The 12,409-nt window shown below is 47.2% G+C and overlaps 1 protein-coding gene across 1 annotated transcript; it reads right to left on the reverse strand.

The window, feature by feature from the left end:
- Nucleotides 1-8,082: 8,082 nt before the first annotated feature.
- On the reverse strand, nt 8,083-12,110 carry VGLL1 (vestigial like family member 1; the record flags this gene model as incomplete). The annotated part of the gene is made up of 4 exons (XM_082488002.1): nt 11,889-12,110; nt 10,942-11,358; nt 8,802-8,861; nt 8,083-8,123 (listed from the first exon to the last, which is right to left on the reverse strand). The coding sequence occupies exons 1-4, from the start codon at nt 12,097-12,099 to the stop codon at nt 8,083-8,085; spliced, it is 729 nt and encodes a 242-aa protein (XP_082344128.1). The 5' UTR covers nt 12,100-12,110.
- Nucleotides 12,111-12,409: the final 299 nt, after the last annotated feature.

A 12,409-nucleotide genomic window follows, 5' to 3' on the forward strand; every position in this document is an offset into this window, starting at 1 on the left:
AAATAACGCGTCAACAGAAATACACGTTTAACGCAAAGAAGTTAAACCGGTTCTGCGGCAGATGCTCGTTTACATATGTATTGATTTAATTACAGATTTCCCTCCCTCCTTTCACGATCGCTAAAAAAGATTCAGACCGCAATCCCAGAACCGCTCGCACTGAGCCAGATTGACGAGATACACTGATTTATTCCCCCCCCCTCCCCCTTTCGTCGGGCCTGCAGACATGCGCAACATTTTTGCTCTTATTGACATAAACAAAGTAGGGAGGCTGAAACTCCCGGCGCACCGCTGCACGCCAGGAAGATTGCGTCTGCCTTTATAAGCATAAAGAGAGACGAGGGGGATGGATACGCACAGAAGAATAAACCCGGCTCTGGGTTCCCTCGCTCACCAGTTCGCAAAGCCCCGGAAAACATTTTTCCCAGGCAAGGAGGAACGATGGAGAAGGCTCTTATTTCCCTGAAGCCCCTCCCTTCCCACGCGTTTCTGCGCGGAGACGGGCAGCGATTCTCCTTCGCCGCTGTTATGTGGGTTGTTTTGTGCCCCACAGTGCGTCAGTGTGGGAAATGTGCCTGGAATAAGAGCAGCCTGGCAGCTTCCCGCAGCCCCGGCAGCACCAGCGCCCTGCAGGGTGATCCCAGAGCTCCTTCCCAAACCGGTATTTCTCACCGGTATTTCCAGGCTGCTTTCCTGTATAAGCAAGGAAAAAATTAAAAAAAAAAAAAAAAACAAAAAACACAAACCAAACCAAACCCAACCCCCCAAGTTTTTGGGATACCACTATCTGTGGGCAGCCGATGGGTTTCTATGCAGGGAGGGGGGCACGGCTCACGCCCGGGCTGGGAGGATGCTGCGTGGGGCTGACGATGCACGGTGCATCTCTCAACTCCCTGCCTGCCCATGGCTGTGAGCGCCAGCGTGCCTTTGCCTCCCGGTCTTCCCCGTCATCGTGCCATCCCACGGGCGTTCCTGAGAGACAGGCGGTCCGTGACAGCGTGTTTTGAGTGACAGACCTAGAAAACGCCTCATCAGACCCAGCTCATCCTTCCGGCCCTGCCCGGGTGCAAACAAGTGTTAGTCACGCGCTGACCGGCTTTGTTCATGCCATCTTACAGATGATGCGTATGGATTTTACGCCTTAAATCCACCTAACAAACTCAATCCTCCACAATATTTTTTTTTTTTTTCCCAAGAAATGGGATAAATGGTGCAACCGTGATCCTCATTTCCAGGACAACCTGGAAAAACAATCCAAACCACCCAGGGCAGGCGCTGGGCAATCACTTCCCACTCTGTCGGCAACTGTAGAGTTCAATGAGAGGGGGTTATGATCCTGCACAGAGCAGAGTGGAAACACCCCCCTGCCCCTCCTGCCCCAGCCCTTTTACTCAGCATAAATCACTGACTTTCGCGCTACCCGCGACGCGACGCCGTCCTCGACGCCGCTGTTCCAGCAAAGCGCTTTTATGATTCACGAGCGAACTAATGCCTGGCTGCTCTTTGCACACTCACAGTCAGCACTTGTTGGTGCAACCTTAAGGCAGGGGAAAGAGAGTATTTCGATGTTAATCTTTTCTTAAAACGTGGCACAAACCCAGCACCAACAAAAAACGTGTGGTAGGAGGAACTGTGATATTATCACACGTCTCAAGCGTCTTAGTTATGTGACAACTTGACTAAAGCCAGGAGATTTTTCCTTAAAATCTACTTATTCCAACTTAAAAAAAAAAAAGAAATCCTTTATGTATCAAAAAGTCCAGCTGGAGGACTTTCCTAATTGCCTGTCATTTTTAATTAGCCCTTGTGTTTTTCTCTGGAGTGATTTGAGTACTCTGTCCAGATTGCACACAACGTTCCTCACCCTGGTGAGCTGCACATGGCGACTTTTGTTAAACAGCATTTATCCGGAACGCGCTCGAGACTTGACGATATTTGGGTAGTTGACAAGAAATGGTCTTGTTCCTCCCTGTCCTCCCGAGAACCCGGCTGTTCTGCATCAGCCCGTGCTGCTCCGTGACCTACACAAATCCAGAGGTCCCAGTTTCCAGAGCCACCACCAGACCCAGCCAGACCTGGGAGCTGCTCTATGGGGCCGGTAGCTGGATGGGGTCCACAAAACTTTGAGACAAACAGACTTTCAAGGCTTTTGTGGGATCTTTAAAGATCGAGAAAGGGTTGATCTTCTGAAAGACCAAAACAAAGTGTTATCCCTTGACCCCGTCCCTCAGTGGTACCTGCAGGACTCGGGTCATCTCTGAGCCTATGAACACGGGGGAACGGATGAAGTCCATGCGGTGGAGTCCCTCGCAGGTGCCCAGGCACGGGGAGACAGCGTGTGACAGGCAGCCAGCACAGGATTATTTTAGGCTGTGCTCAGTTACGAGATGCCCTTTGGGTGTTCAGTACATTCAGTTTCCTTCCATCCGCTCAATTTGCTTTTCCGTTTGGCAGAGGGATTTACCTAAAGCGACAGTTCGCTTTGGGAAAAATACAGGATTGGGAGTTAATGGGAGTGAGTCATAACACTGAGCGCAGAAACTTTTTTTTTTTTTAAAAAAAGAGAGCTGTTTACATTATCCCTGTCTCAGGTGGAAAGGTAGTAAGCAGGAGACGAAATTCTGTTGTATTTCAGTATGAAAGACAGTTTGATAATATTTATATAGCCCTGTGCCATCTGCCAGGTGGAGAGAGAGAGAGAGAAAGAGAGAGAGAAATTAGGAATTGCTCTGCTCAGGCTCAACCCCAGCGCCCGCAGTGCCCGGGCTGGGGCGGTGGGGGGAGACGGGGGTGCAGAGGAGAGGGCAGAGCTCAGGGAAGCAGCCAGCTTTTTGGGGCGCTCGTGGGAAGCGCTGCACCCAGCTTAACCCAGAACGGGGCTGTGGGTGCAGGCTGAACCAGCAGCGTGGGTGCGGGTGAGCTCAGCTGGTTTCACGGTGGGCTCGGGGGGGGACCCACACTGGGCTGGGTTTTGAGCAACGCCAGTTTGGGGCAACCAGCTCCGTTATGGCTCCAGCCACCCGAAAACATCCCCTGAGGTGGCCCAAAGCGCCCCGCTCTGCAGCCCAGCCGCCGGCTTCCCACCCCTCACCACCTTTGTATACCCCCCCACCCCCCAGCAAACAAACTGCGATCTGGATGGTGTGACCACAGCGGAGCTGCTTGCACAGCAGTATCACCAGTGTGGGAACACACAGCCCTCTGACACCACGTGTGATACTGAAATGAGGAGAGCATCCTCCTCCCACCAGCCAAGGCACCAAACCCACCAGTTTGCACCCGTTTTCTGCTGAAATCCGCCAAGCGTGATGCTGTATCACGGAATCCCAGAGTGGTGAGGGTGGGAAGGGCCCTCTGGAGCTCCCCCATCCCACCCCCCGCCAGAGCAGGGGCACCTCCAGCAGTGGCACAGGACACCTCCAGGCGGGTTTGGAATGGCTCCAGAGGAGGAGACTCCCCCCCTCTCTGGGCAGCTGTGCCAGTGCTCTGCCGCCCCCACAGGCGAGAAGTCCCTCCTCAGGTTGAGATGGAACTGCCCATGGTCACGTTTGTGCCCGTTCCCTCTTGTCCTGTCACTGGGCACCACTGAAAACAACACTGTTCCCATCCCCCCGGCACCCTCTCTTGAAGGACTGATAAGCATTGATAAGATCCCCCCTCAGTCTTCTCTTCTCCAGACTGAACAGCCCCACGTCCCTCAGCCTTTCCTCATGAGAAAGATGCTCCAGTCTTCTAATATGATAACCCAGAGGGTAATAACAACATCTCAGTGATCAGCAGCTAAGTGGTTTAGATCCCTGAGCCAAAACCATGTAGTTTTAGACCAGACAGTACAGGAAAACAGCTCGCAGAACAAAGTGGTGCAACAACGCTTTTACCCTTCCCAGGAAATCACCTCTTCCAGTTATTTCAGGTTTGCCTTCATCGGTCCCAAAGCCACGTAGTCACTTAAGTCGTAAATCTGTGCAAGGGAGGAAAAAAAGTCCCAAATATGCACACATGCAAAAAAAAAAACCAAACCAAAAAAACCAACCAAACCATTAAGGGGCATTTTTACTGACCCTGGCTTTGGCAAAGGCTGCGGAGCACTCTGCTCTCGGAGCACAGGCGCTGATGGGGCGGGCAGGTTGGGCTCCAGTACCCCTCCTTATCACAGCTCTGGCTCCCCGCGAGCCTCTCCAGGCTGCCTCGACGTGAAGCGAGCAGAGCCAGAGAGAGGGCTTGCCTGGGCTCGGCTGCCATCCTCCTGGGGGAAACCGGGAGCTCACCTACCCAGGAACGAGGAGCCATCACATTTGGGAGTGAAGGTGAAAGCCCCTCTGGTCAGATGGCAAGCTCTTTCCTACCTGTGCTTCTGTTTTCCATGCTAGGGGGAAGGATGCCGTGAATTCACTGCTCTCTCACCCCAAACCGCTTGCTTTCATAGATTGGAAAATCTCCTAGATTGGAAAAGCCCTGTAAGATCATCTAGTCCAATCGTTAACCTAACACTGCCTTCTTTCAGCTGCTCATCCAAAATTAGGAATAACATAAGTGCAAACGTACTGCAACACATCCATCACATTTCTGGGACATTTCGGAACTAGACTGGCTTCAAGTAAAAAGCCAGGCTGATGGGGAAGAGAGGGCACGAGTGCCATATAAACGGTAACATTCCTGCCTGCCTTTTTTTTTTTTTTAAAAAAAAAAAAAAACAACAAAACAATCAAACAAAACCAAACAACAAACAACCTACCACCTTTAGGTTTTTCTTTAATAGCATAAGAATCTCTCTTGTTTGTCATTGCTGCCCAGGACTATTTTTAACACTGCTAATGAGTGACTAAAATGGGGTGGAGTAGCTAAGGCAGCTACACTGCTCCCAGCCACCCACCAGCTTTATTGGACCATCAGAGGAGGAGCTGGACCAGGGCCATCCGGCACGAGATGGCAGGGCACGGCACCTGCCACCACACCGAAGACGTGCACAGTGCCACACATACAACGGTTCCTGCAGCTTGTTAAAAAAAAAAAAAGCCCCAGACTCCTCACAGGGTAGGCACGGCAAACACTCGGGTATTTTTTGCTCTGCATGAATCTCCAAACAGGGCTCGCAGGGTAGGGGGTTTGCATCTCATCTGCCCATCAGAAAAAGACGGGAGAAAAACCACCTGTGCAAAGTTCTTCCTGGACTACAGCTTCAGAAATGGTACCCAAATGAAGGAAATAGCAGTTTCCCACAGGGTCAGTAAATTACCAGAAAACGTAACACCCAGCCCACATTTGTCCTTCTGTCCTTTGGAACAGTCTCTGCAGAAACCCGCTAGCGTTCGGGCAGTCGGAAGCTGTTGAAACGGGTCCATCCCGCATCCCTTCTCCTCCCGTCTGCACCGTGATTGCTGCATTCAGAGGAAGAACCGAAAATAACCGTGGGAAGTACCAGATGGCAGCTGCTGCTGAACACAGCGCACCGTCTGCCAAGTCCTTCCGAGTGAAAGAGCGCACGGACTGAATGGGAATGAAGATGCCATCACTGGAGCAGGATGGCAGTACGGCAGCATCGGGAACACAGCGCTAGTCTGAGTGGGAAAGCAAGAAACACTCCACTCTGGACAAACAAAATTGTAGACGAATATATATGTATATATATTTTATATATATATTATATACATGTATATATAAAAGCCCACCTAACGTAGGAAACTGCTGTGAAACATTCAAACCTCTATTCAAACTAAATCATTAAAGGTAAATTGCATTGATGGGTTAACGATGTTTATTGCGGAAGAAATTAAGACGCCTGCAAACCCCGGCATGCTCCGGTGCATGTTGCCGTGGTGCTGTAAGGCCGGAGGAGCAGAGCCTCTATCCCCCACCCCAGGGTCATCCTGCTTCTACCAGCCCGGGAGGAGAGCAGCACCCTTCGGAGCTGCCCGCACACTCGCTCCCTTTCCCCAGGTCAGATGGCGAGGACGCGGCGTTGCCAAACCTTGCAGTGATGGCTCAAAGCGTTACCGTGTCAACCCCTGATGCCTTCTGTTCCTGCATTAAGTGACATGCATTTAAAACCAAGGTTTTTTTCCCCACCCCGTGCTTTCCCATCCCAATTGGTTGATTTTTCAAAAACACAGGCTTTGTAAGTCACCTTGAATCTTCCCAGCTGTGACGTGCACGGGACCAAACTCTTTCAAGAAGCACTGCATTTTAAGAGCATTTAAATTGCATGTCTTTTCAGACCTTAGAGATAAGTTATTGAAGCATTTTCTTTTAGGAGGGATGGCAGAGGGAGACAAAAATAATATTTCCCTATTTTGGAGCAATAGCTTCGCTGGAATTACAACACACACCAGTGAGACAGATGTACAGAGCACAGCTTAGAAATCTTTGCTTTGGCCCATAGAGGAAGTCTGATTGTATTACCACATGGCCTTAAAAATCAGGGAATTAAGTGATTTGGGATGACAAGATACTTGGAGAGGTATTCCTAAACTTAAAAGGGAAGAAAGATAATTTTGTGGAAATATTAAAAATGAGTGATTTTTCAGTGCTCATCTATAGGAGGACAGGATGTCAGTCTACCAACCGTTTATTTAGTTAAAACAATTCCCCTTGCACGTGATTTCAGGTTGGTCTAACTTATGTATGTGCCAGAGCAAACTTACATGATACAAACTGGGGGTTTTGAAATTTTTCTTTTTAAATTGCTACCATAAACATCTAAAGTTGCTGAACTCAAATTATATATAAAATTACACAAGGTGTTATAACTGCAGCAGACCAGTGGCAGCATAGACATCTGGCATTAACAGAGCCACAAACACTTATACCAGCAATGGATTTCTCCTATAAAACCACAAGCTCTAGGATCTCAAAGGTCAGACTTCCTTAAGCAACTGCGTAGAGCTGTCAGGAAACATTAATTGCGCTCCTTCATATTAAATTAATGTATAGCTAATGAAGAAGGAAAAAATAAACCCAAACCTTTTTTTATCCTTAGGATTTTAAAGAAAGGCTGAGCAGTCTCTCTTGCTGCAGGGATTACATACACAAACCCTAAACACCGCTCACACGAGGTTTTACTCACAGTCGCTTCAGCAAACATATTTGCTCCCGGCGAGTGGTGAAGCGAGGGGGGATCTGAATGTGCAGTATCAATGCACAGTTCACGCTGCCACTTCTGCTCCTCCGTGCAGCATCGAGACCACCCCCTGTTCAGCCGCTCAGAGGTCTGTGGGATGCAGCTGCCATGAAGGGATTGATTTTTGCTTGTTCAGGCGGCCAAGTCCTTCAAGCTCATTAATTTAAAATTCAGCCCCACAGGATTTATTTAGAAAAAGAACCTTTTACACCTGCAGAGAGGCTGGGAAAACAGACCATTCCCACCTCCAGCTTTCTGCTCAATGGTATTTCATTTGCATCCAACGAGGATCCAGATTTCTTCCCAGATCTAGTGCTAATTCACTGTTTTCTAGAGGATGATTATACATTACGAGAGTGCAAAACAGAGCTTTGAGGCATATGCATATTAATATGGCTTCTGAAGAATGTCCCTGTGAATTGCAGGCGTGGTTACAAATTACCATACTTCCAAAATATAAATACGATTACTTGCTTTGCTGACCTGTGGTTGTCTTGAAGTCTCTTGCCCATGGTCTCAGACTATTTTAAACAACATGGAGGTTTCAAATCAAGCTAAGAAGCTGCAGCACTGAATTTATGCTAACTGCATCCCTGCACTTACCAGTTATCACCTGCGTTGATAAGAAATGCGCTTCTTATCAAGAGATGGTAAATGAATAAACACAGAAAGATTAAAAGGTGCCAAGTCCTTTCAAGAGGGCTACGTGAAAAGCCTTAAGTAGACAATATTTCTTCACAACAAACATACCGTCAGGTTTAATGCCACAGCTATTAGAAATTATTCACTGAATAGAAAAAGATGATTTTTTCATTCCCCAAATAGTAAGTAGCACGTGTATCCTTCCAGCTGAGAGAAAAAGCACAGAATAGCTGCAGTTCGTTTCTTCTTGATTCACAGTTGCAAATAATAAAAGTTCACAGCAAGAACTTTCTCTTTCAGAATAAAGTAGAAACATCCAGTTGCTAAAAGTACAAATCTCGTCTTCTGTCATGAATCTGAATACCTGAAAGACACAGCAGTACCCGGACAGTCAAACAGCGCAGCCCGTGCAATCTCTTAAGATGTTGTGCAAACAAAATTGCACCTTTGGGTCTGATGCAAGAGGGCCCTTACTAGAATAACCAGAATGACCCATCCAAAGTATCCCCAAAATATTGCACATCAAAGAACTAACGTCAGGGTATGACACGGTCTCGAGAGACTAATAAAAACACGGAAGCCTGAATATTTTGGGAATAATTTCTTAGAACAACTCTCTCAGCAGTGCGGTGCGTTTGGTGGTGAGAACTGCAGTAATGTCAGCACCCAGGTCCAACAGGGACCTCAGTCTGAAGCTGGGTGCTGGAGACACAAAGCAAGGGGTGTCCTATCTTTCCAGGATCTGCAACTTGGACAGCCAGCCCAAAACAGGCATTGTGAAGCGGCAGGCTGATGGTATAACCACAAAAACTAAGGTAGATGGAGTAAGAAAATAGTGCATCTCATTTTAATAGAATGTTTTCCCTCCTCTCTGTTAATGTAGTTATGGGAGATGGTGTGTATATTGTGGGAAAAGCAAGCTTTTGAAATACAGTCTGGAAGCAAGCAAGGAAGCATCTTTAATTCTGAGCGCATAAGCAAGGCAGCTATCCTTCATAGGTGAGTATTAATTTGTTCCAAACCCGCTGGTTTCATTACTCACCTGCAGTGGCATGGCTTACACCTGGATTTTCTGAGCCTTGGTAAGAGCTTGCTTTTCTCTCTTAAAAAAAAAAAAAAATACTGGAGACGAGCAGATTCAACATAAAGCTAAAAGTAGGCAGTAGTTCCTAAAGAAACCTTGTGCTTTTGCAGCCCAGCTTATAGCACAGGTGCTGGGGAGCTCTGTGCTGTCTGGCACAGCAACATACACTTCCATAAATATAAATATCAGCTGTTCTTAAACATGACACAGCGCAACAAGAAGTATATTTAAGAGACAGAGCCAAGAAACAGGGACTCCCACAGCCAGACTAGATGCACACATCCTAGGGACTTGCCAAAGACTTCCTGTGAACACAGGCCAGTCATTTCTTATCTCTTCTTTTTGGCTTGTTTGATAAACACACGCATGGCATTACACATTTGGTGTTAGGAGGCTCCCCAAATATTCAGAGAGGCCCTGTAAACACTGAAAAAAATGTTTTAATTGGTGACGGTTGGGGAATATTGAGCTGTATAATCTCCTCTTCAATTTTCCCCCAGTCATTTTCTTCCTGAAATTTGGAAGAGAAGTCCACTGTTGTTAGCACTGCTTCCCTTTTTCGATCCCAAGGCTAGTTTCATGAAACATCTCCTTTTTTGGAGGAGTCGGTTCCTCGGGCTCCCAAGCCTTGGTAGGCTCACATTGCCCCCTTGGGGGAAGAGGGCACCTAACCTTGTTCTTAAATTAAATCCTAGAAGTCCAGGCAGTGTCTTTAAAGTAATTAGACTGTCATTTCCTAGCTGCAAAAAGCCTAGGCTGCGTGCTTGTGCGACACATATGTACAGTCTCAGCCACATCTATCTATGTACCATGAGCAGAGTTTGTATTCCAGACGAAGACACACACTCTCTCTTTTCCATGCATGGACACAGAGAGGCATTAGACACTATAGCAGGAATAAGTTAGCAAAACACCTCCACCTCATAATAACACAGCTCCGGTGTAGCCTCCAAAGAGGATAAGGCTGCCTGTAGATATTAACAGTACTTTTAGCCCATGTCCTGCCAAATTCCTGCTGACGCAGATTACAAACTGGGTAACCGGTAGGTATTTCACAGCTGGTTATTTTTGAAAACTTAAAGACTCAGGATCGCTCCTTGACATGCCTGACCTTTTTTATCTAGAAGCACCAGGTAGGACGCGCTATATTTTTCCAGCAGACTGCCTAAACAATTTCACAACCCTTTTTCTTGGAGGCCAGTGCCAAACCGACTATGTGGGTAACGCCCGGGAACAGCGAGGCAGGCGTACCCAAACAGGGCACCGGGGCTGTGGCCAGGGAGCCTGACCCCACAGAGCTTCTCAACGGCAGCAGTTACTCACGAGGGAGCAATTTTATCCGGCAGCCCTAGATGCCGTGGGGACGTCAGCTCCCGGGAAACAGACTTCAGTCACCAGCCATCCTTTCTCGTGTGTGCTGGCAGTACATAGGATTGGGATCGCCGCTAATTGTTAATAATAAATAAGCAACAATTGTCGCTCCTGTGTGAGTGGCATTAGCTCTGGGAGATCTACTGCTGAGAGCGATCGCAGCCTTTGACACGCAGGGTGGCGGAAGGCAACAATTAGCCGGGAGACAAGGCAAGGCTGCCCTGCCACCCCCTTTAGCCTGCTCCTTCCAGCTACAGACAGGGACTACGGAGAGAAAGAAGTGCCTTTCTGCAGTTTCCCATCCTGTATTCAGAATATCGTTAACGCATACAGAGCGTTAACAGCCAGAGAGGTTACTCAGGGCTCTTACCTGGCCAACCCTTTTGGGTCATAATAAGGGACAATCTGGTACGGACTATACCTGCTACCTATAAGGTAGAGATCCCAATGGCACTGTGGATAGTGTTTATATTCACTTAAAATATCCCCCTAATGTCAGCCAGAAGGTAAAAATATTGCGCAAGTGGGCAATGCATATTTTGGATTAAGCCATACTATACAACTAACCAACTCCAAGCACACAGCATGGATTAACTATTGAAAAAATTTTCTGTGAGCTGGGCTGAAGATGGCTCCAATTCGAGAACCTTGGGAACAGAGTGTATTATTTTGTTTCTTTACATAAGATGCCATCAAAGAATAAAGCGATAGTAAAATATTTCCTTACCTCCCCCAGGAGCTGAACTTTGACTTATATTTTGTAACCTAGCAGGTCCAGTCATACAAGCAGAACTTGAGTGTTGCTTCACGGCACATTCTTGCATGGATGTTAGGCACCTTTCCTGTTGCAGAAGACCAAGAAGAGAACCGTATTTCCTGTCAGAGATCGGTTCATCTACCACGTGCAGGTCAGGCAAGGCATGATGATATACCGAACTGGTAAGACTGGGAGTCCCAATCGAAGGGAAGGGCCATAAATCTGCAGGCTGAGTTGGATGACTCCGCAGAGCTGGTGGCTGGTATTGGCCTGCCATACTAGCAGGAGAAAAATTCAGACCAGAATTTGACACGCTTGTAGCAGAAGATGACGGATATGTTTTGGAGCAATGTGAAGAGAAATTCCATTGATGGGGAGACATGCTATCTACTTAAAAAGAGAAAGAAAGCATCTGAAGTCCAACGGACTTCTAAGGTAATGCAACCAGATTGCACATTCATTTTTAAAGAAATATATACTCACTTTAGTGTTGCTTATCTTAAAAATCAACAACAAATTCATACTAAAAGCGGACTACAGCACCACCACCAATACTTTCAAATAAATACTACACGTGTTTTCTTACAGGCCGCTAGCACAGGCAGGGTTTTAACAATTGCAAGCTTAGACAAATATATTTTTGCAAAGACAAAAAATTAAATCATAATGCACTTAATGCATCTGACAGTGATGGAGGCTCTTGGCCAGCAAATGAGGACCTGGTCCTGCCAATGGACCCAGGGGGTCCCCAGCAAGCACAGAAAGTCCCAGCTACATAATCCAGGGCTTTGCAGGCATGATTTTCTTGCTTTTTGTTTGCCCACAATTCCAAATTTAAGCACGCTGCATCTTCAATTCCTGAGTGAAATCCAGTCACCCCTGCCTAACACCACCCTCACGCACAGAAAGCAGCTCACCGTTCTTCAGGTCAACGGTCTCGCCCTTGTGCTTTGTGCTCAGGTCTTGCGGGTTCTTGGCATTGCTTAGAGCTCTAGAAAAATGTTCGTCTACCACGCTGTTAATATCCCCTTGGAAATATGTAAATACAACGCTCTGAGATCCCCATTCTGTTTTCACAGGTTCTTTGCTTTTACACGGCTTTGGAGAGAGCTTCCTTGTTTCTTCCATTTTCAGTAACTAACAGCCCCTGCCAAAAAAAAAACCAAACCAGACCGGTCAAAGAAACACTATTCCACTTAAAGTGCACAGCCAGCAGCGAGCCCACCTTCCTCCTGAAACTGGTAGGGCCACAAGAACTGTTACTACTAAGATGAGATCCTTTATCTGTATTTCTGCTTCTTCCATGTGCCTTTTCTTTACAGATTTCCTTACTAGGTACTTCTAATATGAAATACTTTTCGTATAAAACAAAGAGAGAAACCTTTAAATACACATGCATTGCATTTTGCAGAATTGTGATGGAGGTCCACTTCTCCCA

Source organism: Vanellus vanellus (genome assembly GCF_965231255.1).
Source record: "Vanellus vanellus genome assembly, chromosome: 10".
Lineage (NCBI taxonomy): Eukaryota > Metazoa > Chordata > Aves > Charadriiformes > Charadriidae > Vanellus > Vanellus vanellus.